Source organism: Callorhinus ursinus, unplaced genomic scaffold (genome assembly GCF_003265705.2).
Source record: "Callorhinus ursinus isolate GAN/ISIS: 27379988/994484 unplaced genomic scaffold, GSC_fseal_2.0 scaffold18, whole genome shotgun sequence".
In the NCBI taxonomy this organism is placed as follows: Eukaryota; Metazoa; Chordata; class Mammalia; order Carnivora; family Otariidae; genus Callorhinus; species Callorhinus ursinus.
In genome coordinates, this window is record NW_027397080.1 from 18,247,614 (window position 1) to 18,273,378 (window position 25,765).

Below are 25,765 nucleotides of genomic sequence, written 5' to 3' on the forward strand. Positions count from 1 at the left end.
TTTCCTGGCTTCTTCAAAGCCAAATGACAGTACAGAATCCCTAACACCTCTCTATGGTGGCTGCAATGGGGACAGAGGAGCAGCTTCCATGGTGATGTTACAGATAACATTCTCACCTGGTAAGTCTTCATGGCAGGAAACGTGTTAAGCTTGATATATCGAGGGGTGCCTCTTGAATAGCACTGTAAGCCTGATATTTCCATGCCAGAGCTACCAACCTGAGAAATGGTTATCAGGAGGAGCAGTAGGAATAACAGCCTGGGGGCGCCTGGGTGGCTTAGTCGTTGAGCGTCTGCCTTCAGCTCAGGTCATGATCCTCGGGTCCTGGGATCGAGCCCCGCATCAGGCTCCCTGCTCTGCGGGAAGCCTGCTTCTCCCTGTCCCTCTTCTGCTGCTCCTGCTTGTGCTTTCTCTCTCTCTATCAAATAAATAAAATCTTTAAAAAAAAAAGGAATAATAGCTCAGCTCAATAACTGTAGGCAATGGAAGCATGAACCCACATGGGGTGATGATTGAACCAGTGGCAGGAGTTCCTTGGGACATACTGGAACACAGGAATGTCACATCAGACTGGAGTTTATTGATCTTTGTGTTACTTGCCTTGATTGTTGCACTGATGACTGTAGCTAACGATTCTACAGCAGCTCTAACAACAGAGATGTCTGATGTCAACTTGTCTGTGATATAAGATCAATGAATGTCTTCTATGCCAGAATCACTCAGAGCTCTTTTTCCTCTTTGTAGCTCACTCTAGATGGGCTCCTTGGTTGAAAGCTCCTCCGATCCTATCTCTTGGTCTGAGAGAGCGGAACTTACCCCTGAGCTACCATGTCACATATCTTGGAGGTAACTCCTCAGATAGTGCTGGGGTATTAATTGCAATCAGCTGCTCCAGGTTGTATCCTGAACATGGCTCTGTTGACCTTGAAACCATGGATTAGGAGCATTCAGAGGAGCTCTGCAACTGCTGACATTTCCAGAATCCAACACTGGTTCCAAGACATAGTTTTTAGTGGTGGAAAAACTGGATACCACATGACTGTCCAGGAATAAGCAATAAGGGATAAAAGATTAATTTCTGGTATTTCTACACTATGGAATATTATACAGCTGATAGACATAAATTAGATCTATATGATTTATCTCAAATAATATTGGTTATAAAAGCAAGTTTTAAATCAATTTTTTTAGAATGAGTCCATACTCATAAAAATCTACATGGTTGTATATTTGAAAGAGCTTGGAGAAAGATGACAGGGCACTTGCTAAACTGTTAACATTGGTTACTTCTAATATATGGGCAAAATAACAGGGACTTCTTTAGAGGATTTCATACCTTCAAGGAATGGATTATTAGCTTTTACTTTGTCTATCTTTGGATCTCCTCACCCGTTACAAAATTAGCTGTCATTAAAATTAATGAAAACTTTTAATTTTGTTAGGGGAAAGGGCCACTAAATTTTTCTTAACTTACCCAACAGCATCTAATACAATAAACATTTTATAAGTATTTGTGGAAGAAGACAGGAGGAGAGGAGAAACAGACTTAAATATTTGGTAGAGATAGAAAAAACCATTAAACCACCAATGGCATGATGAAGCATTGTGGAACCTCTAAATGGGCAGTAAGAGAGGGGAAAAAAGAGAAACTTGATCAGGCTGGCAAAATAAAATGGGAAAAAGTGAAAACAAAGTAAAATAAGGTACTATAAGATCAACATTGCAGTTACTCCAATAAATGTAAATGGGTTGAATTTACCTATCAAGTGAAAAAAATTTTTCATATTGGTTAAAGTCAAGGCGTCAGCAGGGCTGTGTTCCTTTTGGAGACTAGGGGAGAATCTCCAACACCTTGCTCATTCAGGTGTTGGCAGTATTCAATTCTGTGAGGTTACAGGACTGCGATCCTGTTACCTTGGTGACTGTCAGCAAGGAGCAGACCTTAGCTCCTTGAGTCCTCTCAGGCCCTTGCAGATAGCCTTCAACATTTCAGAAGCAGCAACAGGGAGTGGCATCCTTCTCAGGCTTTGAATTTCTCCAGTGATTGGACTGGGCCTACCTCCCCGAACCCCCATAATTCAGGATAATGTCATCACAAGGTCCTTAATTTTAATCACACCTGCAAAATTCCTTTTGTAAGGTAACATTCCCAGGTTCTGGGAATTAGGGTGTGGACATCTTTGGGGGCCATTAATCTGCCTATCACAGTGAAGGACCTAAACAATTTTTAAATAAATGTAGAAAAGGGTCACATTTTTGGACGGGAAGATGTGCTATTTGTAAAGATGTCATTTCTACCTGAATTAGCCTACAAATTCTGTGCAAGATGCTGTAATGATAACTGAAATTGGATTTTGAATCAAATGAAGGGATAGGTACTCAGAGAAGACTGTATTGCTTAGAAAAAAAGAAACACATTTCTTGCACTTTAACTCAGGTAGACTTACACAAATATTATTCTAGATACAAATATACCAATATCATGCACAAGGGCAAGGTAACATATCCCTTTGTTTCCAATATTCAGTTAACATCCAGGATTTTTCTACTCACCTTATTTTAGAAACACATTTGACTGATATTTTGAACCATTTACAGAGACTACCACCCTTTCCTTTTTAATAACCGAAAGGTCGACTCCATCATCCTGTTTTTCCCCAACACATCCTTTTTACACTTTTCCAATCTGAAACTCATTTTATTTTTTCTGTCCACTCATACAGCTTCATGAGAAATTTCAGGAGAAGTTCCTGGCAGTTGGGCACTGTGTCTTCTCGGTTTCTTTGTGATACCACTTAGAAAAATGTTTCTAAAGAAACATTTCTTTCCTTAAGAACCATTTCCACCGCGACGTTTCTCTAGAGATGTGGACGGCACTGTGGACTGTACCAAGGCAGGTTACATGGGTGGGTGCAGATTCTGTGATAAGGTTTTTTTATCCCCTCCATTTCTTTGCCTGTTTGGGGATGTGGGCTGAAGATGAACAAGAGAAAAGTGTATTTGTATCTCCTCCAAAGAAAGTTAACTTCAGTAAAATCGCCACTCTTAACTTGCAAAGAAGCTCATATAATGACTTTATTTACAGATGTGATTAGTTCATTCAAAAAAGTTATTTCAAGGCAAATGTCATGCTCTATTAAGCATAAGTATGTTCGGAATGTATCCTATTTACAAATCCCCGGAAATAAAAGTCACCATTGTTTAATCCCCAACACCAAGCACAGAGTCCTCGGAACTGACTTCTCAGCAGTCATTCTGACCCGCTGGTTATATATAGATCAACTGTGGGAGTCTTGCATTCTGTCTCCAACTTTCTTAACCTTTACTAGGCAAAACATGGGCATAAGCAACCTTTTCTAAGTTAATACTGCACTAACAGAGATCCTGGGAAGTCCGCAGCCCGGCACTGGTCAGGAAGAAGAGGCCGTGAAGGGTCCAGGGAGGTTCAGCCCGAGTCTGCAACTTCCCAGAGTGGGTTGGCAGCGACCCATTCTGCACCCACGCAGCAGAGGGTCGCGAGCCCGCATCGGGCCGCGCGAAAATCCCGCACTCTACCAGTTTCAACAAAGAAAACATGCCCACGGATACCCGGATGCAGCAGCTCCGCCCCCGGGGGACGATGACGCATGCGCATCCAGGACTTTGCACAAGGCGGGCGAGGCGGGGCGGGGCGGGGCGCGGGAAGAGAGGAGAAAGGGCGGCGGTTGGGCGAGAGGGGAGCCACGCCCACCGCGCCAACGTTTCTGCGCATGCTCTGCGCGTCAGCTTCTGGTGTTAGACGGGTCTGCGGTGTCAGCGTCCAGAGGTCGGAGGTTGAGATCGAGGATCTGCTTTTCAGAGAGCAGCTTCGAAAAGCCTCTCTTCATCCTCAGCTTCGAAAGGAAGGCGTCTGTTGGTCCCTTCCTTTCGCCTTCGGTGTGGCGTTGGCGGCCTGTGGTGGTAAGTTTACTGGTGACGGGGTCGGTCCCAGGTACGTGAGGCGGGGGTGACGCCTAAAGGGGACACGGGCAGGCTGGCCTTTGGGATTGCCACTTCCCGGAGTCGGAGCGGCTCGGTTAGTTTCTTGGCTTGGGGCCCGCCCGCGCGACTCACTTCCGGTCCCCCCTCCTCACCCCTGTTGTTCTTAGGCGCCTGGTTTCCGGGTGAGGATCCTGAGAGACGGAGGGAAGTTTGCAACCTCGGGCAGAGATGTCTCAGTACGTGAACGACCTGTGGCCCGGCTCGCCTCGGGACAAGGAGTCCCCCTCGACGTCTCGGTCGGGCCGGTCCAGCCGCCTGTCCTCGGCGTCCAGGAGTCGCTCGTCTTCTGGGAGGTCTCGGTCCCGCTCTAGCGGCTCGAGCCGGGCATCGTCGCGGAGTCGGAGCCGGCCCCGAAGGAGGAGCAGGTCCAGGTCCTGGTCCAGGCGGCGCCACCAGAGGAAGTACAGGCGCTACTCGCGCTCCTACTCGCGCAGCCGGTCGCGCTCCCGCGGCCGCGGCTCCCGGGACAGGCGCCACGGCGCGTCCAGCAGATACCGCCGGTCGCCGTTGCGGCCTCGCTCTCGCAGCCGCTCCGGCTCGCGGGGACGCTCGTATTACCGACGGGCCTACGCGCTGCCGCGGGGGCGGCGCTACTACGGCTTCCGCCGCACGGTGTACCCGGAGGAACGCCGAAGATGGAGGGGCAGGTCCCGGACCCGGTCGCGGAGCCCCAGCCCTTTTCGCTTGACTGAGAAAGGTGAGTCGTCTGCCGCGCACCTTTCCAGCGCATCCTTGTGCGTGGCTGGCGACAGCACGAGTGCGCTGGGGGACCAAAGTTGCCGTGTCGTGTAGATATTTCCATTGCTTTTGGTGCCTGTAGTCTTAGTAGTTTCGTTGGGAGCAAAGAGGGAGGGGACACATAAGCAGGTTAAGAGCAGTTAAAAGCGCTCTTTTTGGTACCCAGTTTTAAAGGGGACGTTCTTTTCCCCTGGGGACGAGAAGTCGACTGTGGTATTAAACAGCTCGCCGTGGAGGAAATGCTTTTTCCTAGTGGCTGGCCCTTCTCGGTGGAGCCTTTCTAGGTATTACTAGTGACTCAGTAGTTTGTTCCTTAAGCTTTTGTTACCTATTGAGCGGGAAGAAGAGCATCAGCTTTTTCCCTCAATACCGTGTTACTGGAACAACTGGATTTTGTTCCAATATTTTACTTATTTATTAAGAGTTTATTTATTTGAGAGAGAAAGCATGAGCGCGGTGAGGGGGGAGAGGGAGAAGCAGACTCCCCGCTGAGCAGGGAGCCCTGTGGAAGGCTCGTTCTGGGACTCCTGGATCATGACCTGAGCCGAAGGCAGACGCTTAACCGACTGAGCCACCCAGGCACCGCAGTTCCAGTATTTTAATACAGATGATTTGTTTTAATGCTGGATAAGATCACAGAACAGAAAAAGACATGTAAACTAAAACTGGTAGGAGTCTGAAAATGGATTTAGAAAGGTATCTGCATTGGTTCATTAGTTGCGATGATTGGGCCATATGTAAAATGTATTACAAAAAAACTTGATATGTTCAGAGAAACACATTTGAAGAGAAAGGGAAAACAATGAGGAAATTCAGGACTTTGGTAAGGAAAACTGAAAACCAGTTGTTGAGATTCTTTAGGGATGCTTGCTTGCTTTTCTCAGCAAAAAAATGAGGTAGAGAATTTTGTTTTTTTGATTCCAGCTGTATTTTACCCCCCAAAACAAAATATTTAAATGTTAATCTAAATAAAATACAAGCTTGTTTTGTGATTGGGCAGTCTTTGGGGAAATGTACTACAGGATTAACGAATGTCTTGTCTTGTTTTTCTAGATCGAATGGAGCTGTTAGAAATAGCAAAAGCCAATGCAGCAAAAGCTTTAGGAACAGCTAACTTTGACTTGCCGACTAGTCTCAGAAAAGTTCTTGAATCTAAAGAGACGAACCATGGAACAGCTGTACGAAACAGTGGTGCAAAGTTTGAGGTGAGTATTCTAGGTTTATCCAAACAACATCTTCAGAAAGCTACTGTTAGAAAGATCTAATTGGCCATTTTTATTTGATTTATATTAGAGTGCTTCTTGGAAGGCCTAAATATAATTTGTTAAGATCAAAATAGCTCTGGAGAAGGTCTCTCCCTCGTGAAAATGGGAGATTAGTGATCTTCATTTTCATGTGACACAGTACTAATTACTTTCATAGTTGTAGGTGGTATTTGGTGATTTCTATGTAGCTATTGACTTTTTCTAACTAGCATTTACAGAGTATTTTATTGGTAGCTTTCATTTGCAGCATTATGTTCCCATAAATTCTGTATTCAACATACAGTATAGTTTATCTGCTCTATTTCTGTCTTATAGAAATCATGAATGTGGTCTCCAGACATTGATGAAGAAAATCTGTTGGTAATTGATACATGGGCAAAAACATCAGAGGTTTTACTAATTTGAAGTTTATGTTCACACACTGAAAGTTTAGTTTTTTGTTGGTAGATCCATGTGCATGCTAGAATTTGGGATAGGTGCTATTTTGATAAGATACTGAAGACAATTTTTTTTTTAAACATTTTGTAATGTGGGGCATCTGTGATACAGATGTCCCTTTCTTAATATATGCAATATATTCCAGATGTTTTGAGAGATTACAGAAGAAGAGGCCTGCTTCACTTGCAGATAAGTTTATTATAATTTTCCAGAGATGTCCAGGATGTGCATTGGCAAATTGCACTGTGGTCTTAAAGTATAAAATTCATTAGCCTTCAAGGTTTAAGGTAATTATGAGTTGGATAGAATCAGTTAAGATAGGTTTATCTAGAGAACATTTTTCCTGTCATTCAAACCCAGGTGTAGGTTTGCTTAAGTATTTAGTAATGAACGAGATCTTTAGTCCAGTTGCTTTTTCAGACGATTAGGTTTCCAACTGGCAAACACCTTAGGTCTTAGAAACTAGGTATTTTCTGGTATGACTTTACTTTCAGAGTTAATTGGAATTTGCATCAGGGGCATATAATACTGTTTTATTGGGGAAGAGTGCCTTAAGCTGATTATTGAATCAGTTTTGTTAAGGGGAAAGCTGGAATACTAACATCGTTTAGACTGTTAAGTATGTGATTAGATCCAAGTTGATTTGTGTCTCTACAACTAAATTTATATACGGTTGGGCTGCATTTTATACAGCATGGTAAACCAAGGATATGGTTTGTTTGTTTTTTTTAAGTATTTTTTCTCTTACCTGTTCTAGCTGTTGGAAAAACAAGCAGAAGATGGAACTAAAAATCCCAGTGAAAAGCCTTCCCAGCAAAAAAGCATAGCTTTTAGCTCTAATGTAAGTATATCTAGGCATTGACTACTCAAAATTGGACTTAGGGACATAATTCTATTATGTGGGCTTTTATTTTTGTTGGGAGGCTCATTGTTTTTGTGTTGGTACTTTGGGGTCTACTAAGCCACTTTAGTTAGAAGGAACCTTTCATAATTTTTTGTACCATTCTTACAAGTGACCAGTATTTTGGCTCCCTCTGTATCCGAAACTCATATTTTTGATATCAGTATTTTACTTTTTCACACATTCCTCCTATACTTGTTGAATTATTTAAAAAGCACATCTCAGAAAACGCTGTAATCAGAATATTTTAAAATCAGCCAGGGGTTTAAACAAAACTGAAAACTCTTTCAACGCATTATTTTGTAATAAACTTTGGCAGATGTCTGATTTTTCCTAGTAGTTTTTAAAGTAGGCTTTACAATTTGGATCATGTGATAAATATGGGGTCCATTCTTTGCTTTTGGATGGTGTCTCAAGTTTTAATCTTTAATGGAATTATTTAGTATATTTTGTAAAAAGCAAGTATTTTGAGTACAAGTATGTGTTTGCATAGCTGACTTAAGAATTTCTTCTCTTACAGAATTCTGTAGCAAAGCCAATGCTTCAGAAATCAGCTAAAGCTACTGCTGAAGAGACCTCTTCAGGATCCCCCAAAATAGACAAGAAAAAAAGTCCATATGGACTGTGGGTTCCTGTCTAAAAAAAGAAAACTAATGTATAAGGTTGGCTGAAATGCACTTTATTGCAAGTGTGTGTTCCTAGCATTATTCCATCTCTGGGAGTCATTTAGTGGTAATTGTTGCAATTACAAACAATGACAAAGAAATATGTAAATCTTTAATATTTAAATATTAACATTTTAGGTTTCTCTTATAGATAAGAGATAACATACGTGGACCAGAGGATTCATACAGGTGGGAGTCTTGTACATATACTTGTAAATGGTTTGTATAATATCGATTAGTTATGTAAAAGCAAAATTTATAAGAACGGTAATTGATTTGTTTATATTTAATAAATTTCTTGTTTTCTAAATTTGTGTCGCTTTGTTATGTATGTATATATTACATAATCTTAAAGAAGCATAAAGTGTCTCTAGTTTAAAGCCTTGCTAATCCCAAATCCAAATCCATGGACTGACGGCATAGGGTTCACTGACCTTACCCAGTTTGTGAGAAATGCTAAATCTCAAAGTCTCCACCCCAGAGCTGAATCTTAATATTCCCCAGTTGATGTGGGTCTTCATTTAAATTTGAGAAGTTATGCTTAAAATTTATGGAATTCTGGCATGGTATTGTCTTGGACAAGTTAAACTACAAGCTTTAGGGCAGGAAACCTAGCCAGAGAGATAGAAATGGAATGACTCATTGAGCTCTACAATCTGTGAAGTTTAGCTGCATTTCTTTATTATGCCTTTTTTTTTTTAAGTATGTTTTTCTTTCTTACTTGCTTTCTCTTTTGCCACCAGCTTGGGTAGTCTCAGGAAATAGATTTCCAATAGGGATGATAAGGTAAACAGGATAGGCAGAATATTAGATATGAAACAAATAACTCAGGAAAAGAAACACTCAAATAATATGAACAAATGAGCAGGCAGAAGTCCTGAATTCTTAAGTAGAAGGGACAGTAATGAAGGTTCTCAGGTGGAACTTAATTTGCTGTTAACTAAAGCTGTGCTGTCTTAATATTTTACCTGTACTTTCCAATCAGTAACATAGCCCCTGGCCACATGTGATTGTGTGCAGCTTCTCAGTCCTACTAGCCACTTCTGAAGTGTTAAGGCTAGTGGCTGTGTTACTGGAAAGTACAGCTAATAGAGTATTTGTATCCTAAAACATTGTATGGGGAAGAGCTGCTCTAATAAAATTTGACCTTAGGACAATTTAAATGGACAATGAATGGAAAATTCCTGTGAGAAAGGGTTGCTGCTCTGGGTGAACATGTCCATTTTACAACTAGGTTAACAGTAGTTACCAGAAGGGGGACATGCTTCTGAAGTACGAAAGTTTATGCAGTAGGTTCATTTTTATTCTAAGGAGACCTGAGAACATTGGTAGGCTGGCCTGGTTACAGCCAAATCCAATAAAACATGAGGATTTGAGTTGTAACTGAGAATGTGGCTAACATGAACACCTTGTTAGTATCTTTAAGTTGGTATCCTTAGCAAAGTTGCAGAGGGTTTCCTTGTGAGGGAGACTTTGGAAAAGAATTAATGATGTGATAATCTTCCTCACCTTCATTTCGCTGGTAGCAGCATTTGCTGCTCTGATTATGACACGTATTTGAATACTAGTCCTGAACAGCTAAGTGACTGGACAAGTCCCGGAACTCCTCAACCAAACTCCTTCATTATATAAGAATGGTCTGGCTAATTACCACTTCTGATAGTTCTGGAGTGATTTTTACCTTTGGCATTCTTCACCATTAGCTTCTCTTTCAGTCTATTAGCACGCTTGAGGCTTAGCTGTTTCATACTGTTTAATTTCTTAGTCTGTTGGCTCATTTTATCTAGTGTCCTGAAAAGAATATGGTTTATATTCTTTTTTTTTTTTTCCATAATTGCCCCATCAAGTACTAACAGTGTTCTTGTCTAAGTTCACCTTGTCTTTTGGGTCTGGCCAGATCTGTGTTTAGTTTGTCCTGGGCTTTGTAACAGAAAATAACGTACTGTGTGTGTAAAGCCTGACTGGCTGTCATTACGTAAGTGGGATGCAGTTGCCCAGGTGCGGTATCCTGTTACTGTGTAAGTGGTGGACAGTAGAGCAGGATGGTGCCGATGGTGAGAAATCATACCAGGAGACTAGATTCAGTGCTGTCCAGTGAAAATGAGGGAACCACACTGAAAAAGGTAAAAGAATTAGTGAAAGTGTTTTACCCTAGTATCTCTAAAATGTCACTTCAATATTCTAAGAATTGGTGGCATTTTACTTTTTTTGTACTAGGTCTCGTAATCAGCATGTATTTTACGCTTAAAGCACACCTCAGTTTGTCCTAGCCACTTTTCAAGTCACATACGGTGGATGGCCACCCTTTTAGAAAGCACTTCCCTAGATTGGTTCAGGTGTTAAATCTTTTGCTTTTTTCCTTAAAAGTGTGAACTAGAGGAACTGTATTTAACTCACCATAGCATGCTTTCCTTTCGTTTTCTTTGCTGAAAACCTCTCTTAAGCTTATCTAGTAAAATAAAACTTGGTCTTAACGTGTGCTTTTCACTCTCTATAGAGTCCTTCCTCAAAATTTTCAGGGATTTACATGCATTTATTTCCTTTGACCTCTTCCATTTTCTATACTGGCTCTTTGTCCTTTGCTTCTCTCTCTACAAGCTCTTAGCAATTTCCTCCATGCTGCCTTTAACTGCTACCATCTACTAACTGAGAATTTCCCGAGTTTCCACTGCCTACTCCCCCGCTCTTCAAAATGAACCTTCCCTATGCTGAACTTAAAGAACAATATTGCCTATTTGACCATCCACCCGGTCACCTTCAGAGTAATCCTCAAATCCTACTGACATCTGCTCTTCCGGTTGAAGCAGTAGTGACTGTTGGGAAGTGCTTTTCTCCTCTGGAGAAATCTGTGTTTCCTTTTTTTTTTTAAAGATTTTATTGATTTGAGAGAACACCAGCAGGTGTAGAGGGAGAGGGAGAAGCAGACTACCCCTAGTAGGGAGCCCGATGTGGGGCTTGATCCCAGGACTCCGGAATCATAACCTGAGCCAAAGGCAACCCTTAACCGAGCCACCCAGGCGCTCCTATTTTTCCTTTCCAGATTATGTCTATGAAACCTATCCTTATTAATCTTTCCCTCTTTTCCCTTAGTACGCTGGTACTAAATGTTTTCTTGGTAAATACTGGAGAGCCAAATAAAACAGGTAATTAGTTTTTTTGAGGAGACGGCAGCATAGGTGTGTATTTGTCTTGAATTTTTTTTAAGATTTATTTTGGAGATAGCACTAGCAGGAGGGGCAGAGGGAGAGAGGGAGAGAATCTCGAGAAGACTCCATGCTGAGCGGGGAGCCTGACATGGGGCTCAATCCCAGGACCCTGAGATCATGGCCCGAGCTGAAACCAAGAGTGGAACACTTAACCAACTGCGCAACCCAGGCTCCCTGTCTTGAATTACTTTTTTTTTTTAGGATTTTTATTTGTCAGAGAGCACAAGAAGGGGGCTCAGGGAGAGGGAGAAGCAGGCTCTTCGCTGAGCAATGAGCCCTACATGGAGCCTGGGATCATGACCTGAGCTGAAGGCAGATGCTTAACTGACTGAGCCACCCAGATGTCCCTTGAATTATTTTTTTTAAAGGAGTTACACGTTTTTGTGGGTTTTTTTTTTAAAGATTTTATTTTATTTATTCATGAGAGGCAGAGAGGCAGAGGGAGAAGCAGGCTCCCAAGGAGCAGGGAGCCCGATGCGGGACTCGATCCAAGGACCCTGAGATCATGACCTGAGCTGAAGGCAGATGCTTAACTGACTGAGGCACACAGGGGTCCCTCCCCTGCATTATTTTTAAAAGTCAGTAAAATTATTGCCTGTTTCCATTCCCCAGAGGCAATCATATATAGTATGATGTACATGCTGGGTTTTTGTTTTTTTTTCAAAGATTTTATTTATTTGACAGAGAGACAGTGAGAGAGGGAACACAAGCGGGGGGGTGGGAGAGGGAGAAGGGGGCTCCCCGCTGAGCAGGGAGCCCAACGTGGGGCTCGATCCCAGCACCCTGGGATCATGACCTGAGACGAAGGCAGTTGCTTAACGACTGAGCCACCCAGGAGCCCCTTTTTTGTTTTTTTTTAAAGATTTTGTCAGAGCGAAAGCGTGCACAAGCAGGGGAAGAGGCAGGCACAGGGAGAAGCAGCCTCCTGCTGAGCAAGGAGCTCGATGAGGAGCTCAATCCCAGGACCCTGAGTTCATGACCTGAGCTGAAGGCAGATGCTTAACTGACTGAGCCACACGGGTCCTTCCCTTGCATTAGTTTTAAAAGAAGTCAAAATAAAATTACTGCCTCTGTTTTCATTCCCCAGAGGCAATCATATATAGTATGATGTACATGCTGGGTTTTCTTTTTTTTTTTTTAAGATTTTATTTATTTATTTGACAGAGAGACAGCAAGAGAGGGAACACAAGCAGGGGGAGTGGGAGAGGGAGAAGCAGGCTTTCCGCCGAGCAGGGAGCCCGATGCGGAGCAGGGAGCCGGATGCGGGGCTCGATCCCAGGACCCTGGGACCATGACCTGAGCTGAAGGCAGATGCTTAACGACTGAGCCACCCAGGCGCCTCTTCTTTTTTTTTTTTTTTTTTTTTATGCCTTATAAAACTCTCTTTGGATATGAGCATCTTTTCATGTTAGTATATATAGATCTACCTCATTCTATATTTGAATGTATAACATTAAAGTTTCCCTAGTCACAGTACATTGAATATACCATTATTAGTAGCACTTACATTACCATCTTAATCAGCCCATCATTCACTAAATCAGAGTTACTGGTGTGCCCAACTTACTGATACCAGTCCTATTCTTTTCATATAAACTGCACAAATAACCTCCTTTATTCAGGTTTTCTGTCCCTTATTTCCCATAATTACTACTCAAACTACATGCCCTCATTTTTCAGTTACAGTTGAAATAAGGTTAAAATTTCAATTAGGTTTTTTAAAAAAAATTGTATTATGTAAGTTTTAATAATACTTTGACCAAATGTTTTAATTTACTTTCTTCCATGGGAAATTTGCTTTTGAAAGCGGTGTATTTACAAAATGTCATTAGAGAATCAGTTTCATACCTTCTGTGCTTGCCCCATAAATGTACCTGGGCCCTGGGGTAGAGCATGGGATAGGCTAGCACCTGTTAATCGTGACTACTTCTGGAGAGGGTTGGCCAGGGTGAATTTTCAGTAGCCACTGTCCCCTTCCTTTCACCACCTACCATAGCTTACAAGAAAAATTAGTCCCAATTTAGCATTCTATTGCTGAAGCTCCCAAGTTCAATTCTAGGTCAAGTCCAAACATATGACAAATATAAGGATGATGATGACTCACATTTGTAGCTAGGAGTTTTAAGCCCAGCAGGGTCCACACATGAAGCACACATTCTGAACACATAAATACATGACTTTTTTTTTCTGAAATGAATGAATAATAAATATATAAGCCTGAAAATACACAGTCATAGAACACTTTACAAATTATAAAAAGAAAGGTAATAGTCCTGGTTTACTGTTACAATTTGGCAGTCAAAACAGTTCCTAAAGGAGATTAGACTGCTGTTCCTCTTTCTAAATTCTGTTTAATTTCAGCTGTGTATTTCCCATAGAATCTTTCTGCTTTCTTGTTGAATTTGGCATTCCTTTCATTAATGTAGTCGATGTCTGCATCATCATCATAAGGACGTCTCCGGCTATACTTGTCTCGTTTTTCAATTCTGGAGGAAGGAAAAAAAAATTGACAAAATTCAAAATTGCCTTCTTTTTTTGATTTTAATAAAACATGCCCAAATAGTTAACTAAGAGCAGAATCAGTAATGGAAACATACACAAAATTCTAAGCTGCTTTTTTTTTTTTTTTTTAAATATTTTATTTATTTGACAGAGACAGAGATAGCAAGAGCAGGAACACAAGCAGGGGAAGGGGGAGAGGGAGAAGCAGGCTTCCCGTTGAGCAGGGAGCCTGATGGCGGGGCTTAGTCCCAGGACCCTGGGATTATGACCTGAGCCGAAGGCAGATGCTCAACTACTGAGCCACCCAGGCGCCCCTCTTTTTTAGTTTTAAGACTGAAAACAATCTCTTCAGGAAAAAATTCTTTGAAGAAGTATGTTCAATGAACTTTAATGAATTTTATAAGTTAATAGTACTGTCAGATGATTTAGTTTTAAGATTGGGAACACAAGTTCATGTTGAAAGTACAAGGGCAGTGACATATTACACTTCTTTGAGATAATTTATATATATATATACTGCTGGTTTTGCCTAATAATTACCCTATTCAAACACAAATATACAAGTAATAGTGATGGGACCACTCTTCAAACTAGTAATTCAGGCATTCCTTAATTTCTACCTTCTGCTACACCACTTCAAGACCCCAGTTAATTTTGTCATGAGGCATGAAATCAGTACTAAAACTTAAGGCTGTATGATAGTACTTACTGCTTTTCCAAGGCTATGACCATCCTATCAATTTCCTCTGTGGAGGGTACATGTGTTCCATGAAGAAGACTGTTGGATGTTGGGTAAATCTCCTCTCCACTGAGAAAAAGCAAGGTGTAAGTAACACTATAAAGATTCTATATCATCAGAACTAGACAATGTTTAGTGGTCAAAAATGGAAACCTCTGGGATACTTGATTTCAAAGAAACAGAAATCAGACCTGAAAAAAGGTACTTAAGAAATCATCTACTCTAGTGCTCAAGTGAGGCACCAGCTGAGGACCAGAGGCTAATGGACTCACCCAACCAAGTCGTACAGTGAGAGAGCCTGAATGAGAACATGGTGTGCTCTGAACAATTTAGAGCTCTCTCTACTCTACTCCACTATCCCGATTAAAACAGTTGTGATCTTGTGGTGCCTGGGTGGCTCAGTTGTTAAGCGTCTGCCTTCAGCTCAGGTCATGATCCCAGGGTCCTGGGATCGAGTCCCACATTGGGCTCCCTGCTTGGCAGGAAGCCTGCTTCTCCCTCTCCCACTCCCCCTGCTTGTGTTCCTGCTCTCGCCATCTCTCTGTCAAATAAATAAAAATCTTACAAAAAAAAAAAAAACACCCCAAAAAACAGTTGTGAGCTTAAGCACACTATCTGTCTTAGGGAAACAGCAAGTGCAGCTTAGCACTGCTTACTGCACCTGATCAAAGCAGATATCCTCCATCAGTAATGGACACTGTAAGAGCAACAGTAATCATGATGATGATACTGCATACAGGACTATGTGCCAAACATTAAGTACATTGTATGAATGAATTCATTTAATCTTTACCATAACCCCATGAGGTAAGCACTATTATTCCCTGTATACAGATGAGGAAACAGGGAGAAAAACTGTGACATGTCTAGTAAGTGGTGGAGGCAGAACTCAAGGCCAGGAAGCAAAGCTCCAGAATCAGCACTCTTAAATTCAAGTCCTTCCAGGTAACATGCTAAGAATATACCATTAAACACTTACAGTTTTTCTCTCAGTCTCTCGTAAGTTTCCATGTCAGGTTTGATCTGCTTGGTCAGCCAATGATACTGGCGTAACTGAGCAGCAGCATAATCTAAAAGAAGAATCCAGACTACTTTAGATGTCGGGGCATTATCAGACCTGTTACTAATAGGCCCGTTGAATAAAGTGAAAGCCAGTTTTACCGGAGAATCCCAGGTCGGGGTTTTTCCTCCTCTTCTTCCTCTCCCATCTCTCTGCGTCTTCTGCACTGATCTCCAGCAGCTTCACTTTCTCATAGTCCTCCCCTCTCGCTGCACAGTCCTGAAGAGGGGAGAAAACATTAGTTTTATTTCCTTATATAATTCTTTGATCCTTTTAAAATCAAGAGAGGCCTAAAGACTGCTATCAAGACTGTTTAAGTTGATTAGCTTGAAAAGAAAATTGTGTGCAATTTGCTATGATCTGTAAGAAGTAATGCATCTAGGGTTGCCTGGGTGGCTCAGTTGGTTGGATGTCTGGTCATGATCCCAGAGTCCTGGTATTGAGCACCACCACGTCAGGCTCCCTGCTCAGCGGGAAGTCTGCTTTTCCCTCTCCCTCTGCCCCTCCCCCTGCTTGTGCTCTCCCTTTCTCAAATAAATAAATCTTAAAAAAAAAAACAAAAACCCACCAGAGCTGCATTTCTTATTTAAAAAAAACAAAAAAACACCTCTGTAACACTGACACCAAAAACAGCCATGGTGGACACATTAGGTGTCCATTAAAAGCCTTTCTCCCCTCTTTTCCTAGCTCATGGCTGCCCATTTCCCAACCTCCCCTGCAGATGGATCAGGCCAGGTGACTTGGGCTGCTCAACAGGGAGCTGATACATGAGAGACTCATGAGCTTTATAGTTTTTTTTTTTTTAAGATTTTATTTATTTATTTGACAGAGAGAGAGAGAGCACAAGCAGGGAGACCGGCAGGTAGAGGGAAAAGCAGGCTCCCTCTGAGCAGAGCCGGATGTGGGGCTCGATCCCAGGACCCTGGGATCATGACCTGAGCTGAAGGCAGGCGCTTAACTGACTGAACCACCCAGGCGCCCCTATAGTTTGTTATCTTTGGAGCTTTTGTTACTGTAGCTTAGGCTCTTACTCTAATAGCCACTGCTTATGCCACTCTATGTGCCAGGCACTGCTGTTAAGTGTTTTACACATTTTAGTCTCCCAACTCTCTCAGAGCCGGAGTGCTCACCTTCCACGCCATATGCTGCCTCAACAAAACACAAGAGAATCCTGGAATCCACAGCTTGTGAGGATGGTGGAATTGTACTTACTTTTTTCTTTTCTTCTTCCTGCAGCTCCCATTCCAGACGAGCTTTTTTAGCCTCCCAGTTTGCAGGTAATTTAAGTCCTTTATCTTCCTCCACAACTTCCTGGTGATTTAACTTTCGAGCTTCATTCTACCACCAGAACACACAAAGTTTGTCGGCACAGGTATGGAAACAAATCTAAATAGACATTACCTGTCTTCTTGTATGGCAGGCATTCAAAGCAGATCTTTGGATTTTATCCTGAACGGTGGAGAGCCACTAGAGAATTTTACGTGTGTATTCGTGTTGGGGGAATTTTATGGAGGGGGAGATGAGGAAGTCAACACCTATTCCTATAACTTTAAATATTCTTTTACTACTTTCAAGGAACCAGGTGGTAGGGATGGAAAGAGCTATGGTTTGGAAGTAAGAAGACCTGAGGGATATATGGACTTGACTACTCTCTGGCTGTGTGATGTAAGCAAGTCTTTTAGGACTGGATTAAAACAGGGTTTCCCACAGCGCAAGTTCCACTGACTGGGGAGACTTGAGAGGATTTTAGATGCTACTGAATGACACCGAGTCACACACTGAGAAGGTGATTCCATTTTCATGTCTCTTTTAATTCAAATTGGGTCCAACACAAATTCTCGGCAACTAATGGGTTTAACACTTCTGAAAACACCTTTCCTAACACTCCTTTTAAGAACAAATAGGGTAGGAGACACCATCAGAATGCAACCCACAAAATCCAGACCGTGGGAAGCTACAGAAAAAAACAATCTTTTTTCCCAACGAAATCAAACAAAATGACCTCCCCCAACCCAAAACAAATAAAACACAAAAAAACTCAAAAAAAACCCCCAGAAACAGAAAAGATGAAAAGAGAACCTATAAAGACATAAAAATGTAAAATTCCTATCTTAAATAGTAATATTACATTTAAACAGCAATTTAACGATAAACACTGAGCAAGTGGACAAGTGGTCACATGTATAAACTGTGAAGGTGAGGGGAGAGAGACTCCAATCTAATGTTTATGAGGTTGTGAAAGTTTTTAGATCACAGAGTTAGTGGCAGAGTTAGACCGAGACCAAATTTCCTGATTTCTGGTTTTTTTTTCCCCCATCTATGAGTATTTTCATATCTCCTGTTTTAAAAGATTTTACTTTTAAGTAATCTTTACACCCAATGTGGGGCTTGATCACAACCCCAAGATCAAGAGTTGCATACTCCACTGACTGAGCCAGCCAGGCGCCCCTTTGATACCTCTTTAACAATACCACCATCACATTCCCAAAATAATTAATTCTTATCCTGTAATGTTCACATTTTCCTGATGGTCTCAAGTGTTCATTATTTTTTACAGTTTGAATTCAGACAAGTTCCATATATTGTGATTAGTCAATACATCTCTTAAGGTTTATTTAATCTATGGTTTCCTTCTCCATGTTTTTTATCCCCTGCTCTTTTGAGGACTGTGAAAATGATCAGGCTGACTGTCCTAGTTCCCAAAGTGCTAGTTGCCTCCCTATGATGTCCTTTAATAGGCTCCGTTGACCCCTGTATTTGTTGTAAATTGGTCATTAGATCTAGTGGTTCCATTCAGTTCAGGTAATATTTAACAAGTCTACTTATATGAAGCTAGTGTTATATACTTCTATCAGGAGACACACAATCTCTGATTGTCTCCCTTTTTGTGATGTTTGCAGTTACTGATTACCTAGATCCAGTAATCCATTAAAGATTAAAAAAGCATGATGTTTGAATTATATTATTACTTCTTCACATAACATCCAGCCTACTCTTTATACAGTATTTCATATTAAGTATGTGTGCCTGACTAGTTTTATTTTTAATTGTTATGTTAATCACCATACATTACATCATTAGTTTTTGATGTAGTGTTCCATGATTCATTGTTTGTGCATAACACCCAGTGCTCCACGCAGAACATGCCCTCTTTAATACCCACCACCAGGCTAGCCCAACCCCCCACCCCCTCCCCTCTAGAACCCTCAGGTTGTTTGTCAGAGTCGACAGAATGGGAGATGTTTGCAAAAGACATATCAGATAAAGGGCTAGTATCCAAAATCTGTAAAGAACTTCTTAAACTCAATGCCTGACTAGTTTTTAAACTGAGTTTTTCTGGGCAAATCCAGATAACTACACTCCTCACACATACCCTGTCCCCCGCTGCCTACAGGCCTCCCACCCTAATGAGGACTCTGCCTTTGCACTTGTTCCTACTGCTTGGATACCTCTTCCCCCAACTCCTTTACTTATCTGATAACATCCGGCTCATCTTTCAAGCAGCTTAGCTGTCCCATTAGTCTTTAGTTGTCTTTTTCTTCTGTGAATTTCTGAGGCACTTTGTTCCTCCCTCTAACATACAATCACCAAGTGGTGGAGTAAGTTTTGGTTATGGGCCTGCCTCCATAACCAGACAGGAGTCTTACCACATTTACCACTGTAGCCACACTAGCTAGTTGGTTATGGCACACTAGGAGCTCGGGGGTGAGTGGGGAGGAGGGTGTTAGGATGAATGAGTGAGTGGCCACTTGCTGTGTGACAACAGACGAGACCAGTGTCTGGGTCCAGAAACGGATTAAGTGAGACATTCTAGAAGTGAGACCTAAGCATGGCATTTTTAAAAAGTTCTAGAGTGATTCCAGTGCGCTACCAGGGTTGAAACCACCGGGAAAGATCTTTCTTCAGCACCGCGGGTCTGTCAGGCGCGCTGCTCCGGCTTGCTTGTCCCTCCACCAACGCGCACCGGCCGCCCAGGTGACAGGTCTCGGCTCCTCGGGGGCTACTCACCCGCTTCAGGTGCAGCTCCCGCAGTTTGCGCAGCCTCTGTTCGCGCTTCTGGGCGGCCAGCTCCGCGGCTGCCGCCAGGGGCAGCTCCCCCTCCTCCGCGCTGTCCACTCGCACCTGCGGCGAGGACAACCGACTGGAGGCGGGACGGCCCGGGCCGGTTCCCCGCCGGTCCCCCCGGGCCGGGCTGAGCCCTCACCGCCGTCCCGACCCACGGTGTGTGCGCCTCCCTCCCTGGCATCGCCTCTACGTCTAGGCCAAACCTCTAGCCGCAGACGCCCTTATCCCCAACCCCCGGGCAAAGCCTGCCACCCACCCTCTCAGCCTCAGCCTCAGCGGCCATCAACCAGCTGCGCTTTACCCCTCATACTTCCGGCGACAACAAATAACTTTTCCGACTCTCTCGCTCACTTCCGGCAGCCTGCCGCCGAAGGTTTCAGGGAAAACCCCGCCCCTTTCTGCTCGCCCGGGAGAATGAGGAGCCAATTACCGCCCGTCGCAGCCCTGGGCGGCATCCGATTGGGCCAGGCCTGTGCGCAGGGGCGTGGAATAGCGACACCTGGGAGGCGCGGGTAAAACCGGAGAAGAGACCTGGCGTCAGCGCCGTCGGGACGGTAAAGCGGAAGAGGGGAAAAGGGAGTAAGCCGCCAAATTTGTGAGAAAGCGACCCAAAGCACAAATTGTGCCCATCAACTGACGGACCTTATAGTTCAGATTTCTGAATACCAAATACAAAGCAGATTCACAGTTACCATCACGTCACCCTGTTTTAATCCCTGCCTAGCAGTTTATTGTCGCCCCGCTCAGTACAACGTGAGCTCCAAGGGAACAGCTGATTCCTTGTGGCCCCAACGGTACTTGGTGCAAGGTATGAACTAATTTCATACTGTTGAACGAATGAACAGATTGGTTGGGGATTATTTGGTATCTGGAGCATTTTCGTGATGCAGAAAGATTTCTTGGATTAATTTGAGGCCTTGACTTTCTTCTGAAAATTCTGCACAGAACAGCATTCTTCATATGCCTGGCCACTCATTCAATAGTGAACTGTATACTCGCTCTTATTTACTAACTAGTCTATTCTTTGGTTCACCATCTATGAAAAAGACAGTAAAACAATACCCATGTCACAGAGTAGTTTGAGGACAAATTAGATAATATGGGTGAAGTTATCTGTGACTAGTACCTGGCCCGTAGCAAATGATGAGTAATTGCTGACTTTTACCAGTTGGCATTAGATGTGCCCCTCTCCTGCCTGCAGTTTTCTTAAGTGTCTTTCTTCAGGGAAGCCTTAACCTCCACCACCTGAAGAGTCAGTTTCCCCTCTTATAGCTCATCATATTTCTTCTTTGTTGCATTTACATAAATGTAATTAAATAAATGTGGAATTTCTTGTTTAATGCCGTTAATTTAAATGAGACAAATTTCTTAACCGCTATCAAAGAAGCAAATCTAGGCCTTTATTTTTTCTGTATCATGGATGAATTGACAGAGGAGTCTTACATGTATTTACCTTCTTTAGGAATACAGAAATGTCGGTGACAAAATTATTTACAGTAATGATCTTACTGTATCAGAATTACAGGTTTTACAAAATATTTTGTCAGAACCCTACAAACTGAAACCAAATAATTAAGGAGAGTTTAATGAAGGGACTGTTTACAAAGTTGTAGACTGGGTTAAGAGAGACCAGCAAAAGAAAGCGAAGCATTCCAGGGCTAGCAGCAGGGGGAAGCCATTGCTACCCCTAATCCTAAAAAGGGAAGGGAAGGGTAGGGTAGGAGAAGGTCTTCAGACGGAAGCCGTGACTCAGGAAACCAGCCCATAATCCAGGCAGGGAATAAACCCCCTGACCTCGTTTTCTCCCAGACTTCTTATCTTCTGTAGGTGCCACTCCTTGGAAGGATCCAATGAGAAGAGAGCAATAAACAAGAGCGCTTATTGATGCTTTTTTTTTTCATGGACCAATCTAAGTTATTTATTTAAGCCATCTCCTGCCATAAGCAAAGGGATGGAAGATAGGTATGCTGGTCATCATTTGATACAAGTAAGGAAGGTGAGCTTAAGGTCCCATAGACTTCTGGTCCGTGTGCAGAGTCATGGTCCAAACCAGTGCTGTGGTCCCCACTGGGTGGTGGTCCAGGTTCTCTCTATTCGTCTTCATAGCCGGTTGGAAGTGGATTCACGTGAGAGTTATGGAATAGAGTATGATTACCATCTCCCCAGGGAAAGGGCTTGGACTTGATGCGGAGATGGGGTAGGCGACGAACTCGGGTCTCTCGTGCTCTCCGTGATGCGACTTCAGGAAGAGATTCAGCATGCTCACACCCACGCCAGGGAGTGCCACGAAGTAGGTGAGAGGCTTCCACCTGCGAGCTGAGCCCTCCTCGCCATGGGCGCCACTCGACATGGAACGCCCCAGCTGTGCCCCGGACCGACCTAGCGGCCCAGACAGCCGAGACACAGACGCCGCCGCCATTTTCGACCTGGACCTTTTTTTTTTTTTTTTTGTCTTATGAACACCAGAAATATATTTCTTGTAGTTCTGGAGGCTGGAGGCCTGAGTTATAGAGGCCAGCACTCGTGGGTGCAGAACAGAGTGGACACTGGTGGAAGGTGGTTCTAAAGGAGCAAACAAAATATCTAGCACAATTCTTTTCATGGGACATGGTAACAATTTCATCATTTTTTGTAGTCTTAGAAGAGCTCTTTGTTCAAGTTATACTTTACATATGTTTATAAGCTTGTAACAAAGAACAGAACAAGTTGTGTGGCCAGTTGAATTTCCCAAGATGAGAGAAGACCTTCCATCCTATGTGCTATTCTTACAATGTGACATTGACACACCTCCCAAGGAGATGTAAGATCTATACCCCTAATCCTTGAATATGTGACTGCGGAAGAAGTGACACTATGTGACTTCTGAGGCTAAGTCATAAAAGGGGAAGCAGATTCCACCTGGTTCTTTTGGGATGCTTGTTTTTTGAACCCAGTCACCATTCTTTGAGGAAACCCACACCAACTGGAGAGGTCATGTAGGACTGAAAATTGGTACAATCCTTAGGCAAAGCAATTTGGCAATATTTATAAAAATTACAAAGGCGTTTACTCTTTGACACAGCTATTACACTTCTGGGGATTTATGCTACAGGTGCAATTGCACAGATACAAAATGACTTAGGTACAAGGATTGCTTAGGGCATCTATTTGTTTTCTCATATGATTTAGTAAAGGTGACATGATAGCAGATTCATTGGGTGAGAACACACAATATTCTTTGTTGGCTGTCATTTAACGCTTGTTGGGTAAATTTGGTAAAGCCTCTGTATACATCAGTAACATCTTGGCCAACACAGAGAACAAAAACAGTGGGATGAATTCTCCCTCATGCCCAGGGAAAGCCAGGGTGCGATGATCTAACCATCCAGGTGGAAATCATGGCCTAAGATCCATGCCACATAACCACTGAGCTCCATTCAGAGCTGCTCAGTAAACACCTGGAAAGTGTGACCTATTGGTGCCAAACCATTTTCCTTCAGTATAACAGAATGCTCACAAAGTTCCAGGTATCCATCCCACATCTTGGATGTAATTGGGTTGGTTCTGTTTAGAGTGATTTTGTTGTTGTTGTTCCCAACACAGGGGTGCCTGGGTGTTCAAATGTTCATATCCTGGGGTAAACCACAGAAATCCATCCCAAATGTGGATATAGCCACCCATGGTTCTGACAGTCATATTTTTAGGATTCTTTTGGTTAACAAGTTGGTGGGCTGCCTGCATAGTTTGGTTAACAGAAGAAGAATACTTATGTCCTGTGTCATTAATAGTGTGTGTTGTAGGCCAGGCTTCTGGATCAGGGTTACTAATGTCAGATGTACTAAGGATACCAATCTCAGCATGTTCTTCCTTAATGTGTTGCATTAGGACCTTCCAATCACCCCCAGGAAGTGGTAGTATCCACCATGGTAATTCTAACAAGCTAGAGAGAGGAAGCTGTCCACATATTCAACAGTTGGATTGATTTTTATTTTGGGCAAATGAGTGGGCCTACTGCAGAAAGACATTTCCATCAGTTGTCCATCCATGACTGGACACCATAGGATAGACAGAAACCCAACCAAATGATTTCTAAAAATTATATGATTGTATTTGGGCTATGAATTTTCTGTGGATTTATTGCCCATCTCTATTGGGGAAATTAATATAAGAGCTCCAGGGCTTTGGGAGCAAATGTGAGGCAAACTCACATTTGTATCTGTGTTAACCTAAACCAGTTCTAAAGAACTGGAGTTTATTAAAGAGGGTATTTTACCACCAGCAGAGAAGCCTGACCTTGTGTCAAAGATCAAAAGTCATGAGAATTCCAATCAGAAGGAGTAATATTGCAAATATTTCAACTGGCTTAATCATCCTATAAAATGCTTATATAGCCTTCAAGTTTCCTTAAATATTAAGTATTTAGGCACCTAAGTATTCATAAAACTCCCCAATATAGACAAGTATTTCTACAATCAGAAATGCAAGGATCAGGGTTACATGTGTGAATAAAACTTTGGATAGTAGAGCTGGTATAACAATCATAGGATAAGAGGAATAGGAGTATAAAGTATGATGAAAAAAATTTTTTTTGAAATTGTAATATACAGGCCTGGTCCAGAGTCTTGGGATAGCTGTCTACTCAGATGTCACCTGCTTTTGGGATGTCATAAGTTTTAATTTTCTGATAGTGATGGATTGCCCACGAGGTATTAGAGCTTTCTTTAAATGAGAACCGTGAACCCAAGAATCAATGCCTTTGAGTTTAACTGCAGAAGGATTTGTCCAAGGTAACCTGGTAGGGTCTTTTCCATTGAGGCTATAAAGCATCCTTATGGAGATGTCTTTTCCAGTAGAATCTCCAGGTTGAAGGTGGTGCTGTAGGATGTCTGTCTCCTGGGAGCACTCTGTGGAAGAACTTTTCTACCAAGCATGCATTTTCCTTAAGGCCTCTATCACCCCTTGAAATATTCAAGCATTTATCCTTTAATTAATAAAGGTTCATGAACTCCTGACCTTAATCTCATAGGTCTCCCAGGTATGATCTCAAAGGACAATAATTTATGTTTTTTGAAAGGTGTGCACCTTAAATTTAACAATATAATTGGCAGTAACTTAAGCCAGGGTGAGTTAAAGCCTTCTCTAAATTTAACTAGTTGCGTTTTAATTATACCATCTGTCCTTTCTGCCAATCCTGATTACTAATGAAAATGTAAAATAGGCCAAATATCAAAATTGTCTTAATTATTTGCCCACTAATGGGTCCGTCGATTGCTGTGCAATTCAGATGGGATTCTCCCATTGGGAGTGATATTTCCTAATTATAACTTGTCTATTGCTGATGCAGTGGCTCTGTGACAGGGGAAGCCTTCTACCCAATGGGCATACATACAAATCATTACCAACCCATATTTACATCCCTGAGAGGGTGGCAGCTGGATAAAATCCAATTGGCATACCTCAAAGCGTCCTGAAGGCAGTGGGAAATGCCCCATGGAACTGTGAATAGGTTTCTTAGAATTATGTTTTGGACAGATTGGACAATGCTAAGATTTCAGATGCAGCTTTGTGGGAAGGGTTCCAAAAAGTATTGTTTTCCCCAATTTATCATTTTTTCTGTGCTCCAGTGGGTCACTTCATGAACGAATTTTGGAGTAGTTTTCTGTGCACAATCGGGGAGGACAGGCCATGCATCTGACCCAGACCAAAGATGGATAGTCGAGTCAAATTTGCAATTTGATTTGTCTTTTCTCTTCCTTAAAGGTGGCGTTCTGTTGAGCATCCTTCGTAATTTGTTTTAAATCACCAATAGCGGTTGACGTGAACTTTAATTTTAGGGTAGAACAGCTTGGCAAAGCCACAGCTTTTGCGGCAGAGTGTGATATATGGTTGCCTTTGCTTTTCTCCGTGTTTGTTGCAGAGTGGCCAGGACTTTTAATTTTAGCTAATGACTTTGGTAATAGAATAGAGTCTAATAGTTCTAACGCATAAAAGCTATTTTTAATCTTTTGGCCAGAGGAGGTTAAAAATCGTTGTTGTTTTGAAAGCATACCAAAACCATGCGCAACACAAAGGCATACCTGCGATCATTATGTCATATCAGACATTTGTCTCTTGCCGGAATGCAAGCTCTAGTTAAGGTCAAAAGTTCAGCCTGTTGAGGTTTCCAGTTATAGAATGAATAAATCAC

The 25,765-nt window shown here is 42.5% G+C and overlaps 2 protein-coding genes and 1 pseudogene across 4 annotated transcripts; 1 reads left to right on the plus strand and 2 right to left on the minus strand.

Annotated features, from left to right (window-relative positions):
• The first annotated feature begins 3,768 nt into the window (after positions 1 to 3,768).
• On the plus strand, positions 3,769 to 8,337 carry RSRP1 (arginine and serine rich protein 1). 2 transcript variants are annotated; one of them, XM_025856449.2, is made up of 5 exons: positions 3,774 to 3,939; positions 4,128 to 4,717; positions 5,812 to 5,963; positions 7,219 to 7,302; positions 7,883 to 8,337. In XM_025856449.2, the coding sequence occupies exons 2-5, from the start codon at positions 4,189 to 4,191 to the stop codon at positions 8,000 to 8,002; spliced, it is 885 nt and encodes a 294-aa protein (XP_025712234.1). In that variant the 5' UTR covers positions 3,774 to 3,939; positions 4,128 to 4,188; the 3' UTR covers positions 8,003 to 8,337. The 2 variants fall into 2 exon arrangements, 1 of the variants encoding a protein (XP_025712234.1); XR_012381336.1 differs by lacking the exon at positions 7,883 to 8,337 and having other exon boundaries at positions 3,769 to 3,939; positions 5,812 to 6,383.
• A 3,274-nt stretch (positions 8,338 to 11,611) lies between these two features.
• On the minus strand, positions 11,612 to 19,980 carry LOC112811932 (pre-mRNA-splicing factor SYF2-like). Of its 2 annotated transcripts, XM_025856450.2 has the most exons (7): positions 19,856 to 19,980; positions 19,543 to 19,656; positions 16,747 to 16,872; positions 15,636 to 15,753; positions 15,454 to 15,544; positions 14,445 to 14,543; positions 11,612 to 13,719 (listed from the first exon to the last, which is right to left on the minus strand). In XM_025856450.2, the coding sequence occupies exons 1-7, from the start codon at positions 19,880 to 19,882 to the stop codon at positions 13,554 to 13,556; spliced, it is 741 nt and encodes a 246-aa protein (XP_025712235.1). In that variant the 5' UTR covers positions 19,883 to 19,980; the 3' UTR covers positions 11,612 to 13,553. The 2 variants fall into 2 exon arrangements, with proteins under 2 accessions (XP_025712235.1, XP_025712236.1); XM_025856451.2 differs by lacking the exon at positions 14,445 to 14,543.
• Positions 19,981 to 21,497: 1,517 nt separating this feature from the next.
• LOC112812224 (cytochrome c oxidase subunit 6A1, mitochondrial pseudogene) lies at positions 21,498 to 22,021 on the minus strand (annotated as a pseudogene).
• Between the last annotated feature and the right edge of the window lie 3,744 nt (positions 22,022 to 25,765).

What these genes read in the sequence shown, in the direction of transcription:
- LOC112811932 (XM_025856450.2), bottom strand. Translation starts at nt 19,882, where the DNA reads ATGGCCGCTGAGGCTGAGGCTGAGAGG. An exon ending in CTGAGGCTGAGGCTGAGAGG is followed by an intron (nt 19,657 to 19,855) that starts GTGGGTGGCAGG and finishes TCCTCGCCGCAG; the next exon opens with GTGCGAGTGGACAGCGCGGA. An exon ending in GGGAGCTGCACCTGAAGCGG is followed by an intron (nt 16,873 to 19,542) that starts GTGAGTAGCCCC and finishes TTCTGGTGGTAG; the next exon opens with AATGAAGCTCGAAAGTTAAA.
- RSRP1 (XM_025856449.2), top strand. Translation starts at nt 4,189, where the DNA reads ATGTCTCAGTACGTGAACGACCTGTGGCCCGGCTCGCCTCGGGACAAG. An exon ending in TTTTCGCTTGACTGAGAAAG is followed by an intron (nt 4,718 to 5,811) that starts GTGAGTCGTCTG and finishes TTGTTTTTCTAG; the next exon opens with ATCGAATGGAGCTGTTAGAA. An exon ending in GCATAGCTTTTAGCTCTAAT is followed by an intron (nt 7,303 to 7,882) that starts GTAAGTATATCT and finishes CTTCTCTTACAG; the next exon opens with AATTCTGTAGCAAAGCCAAT.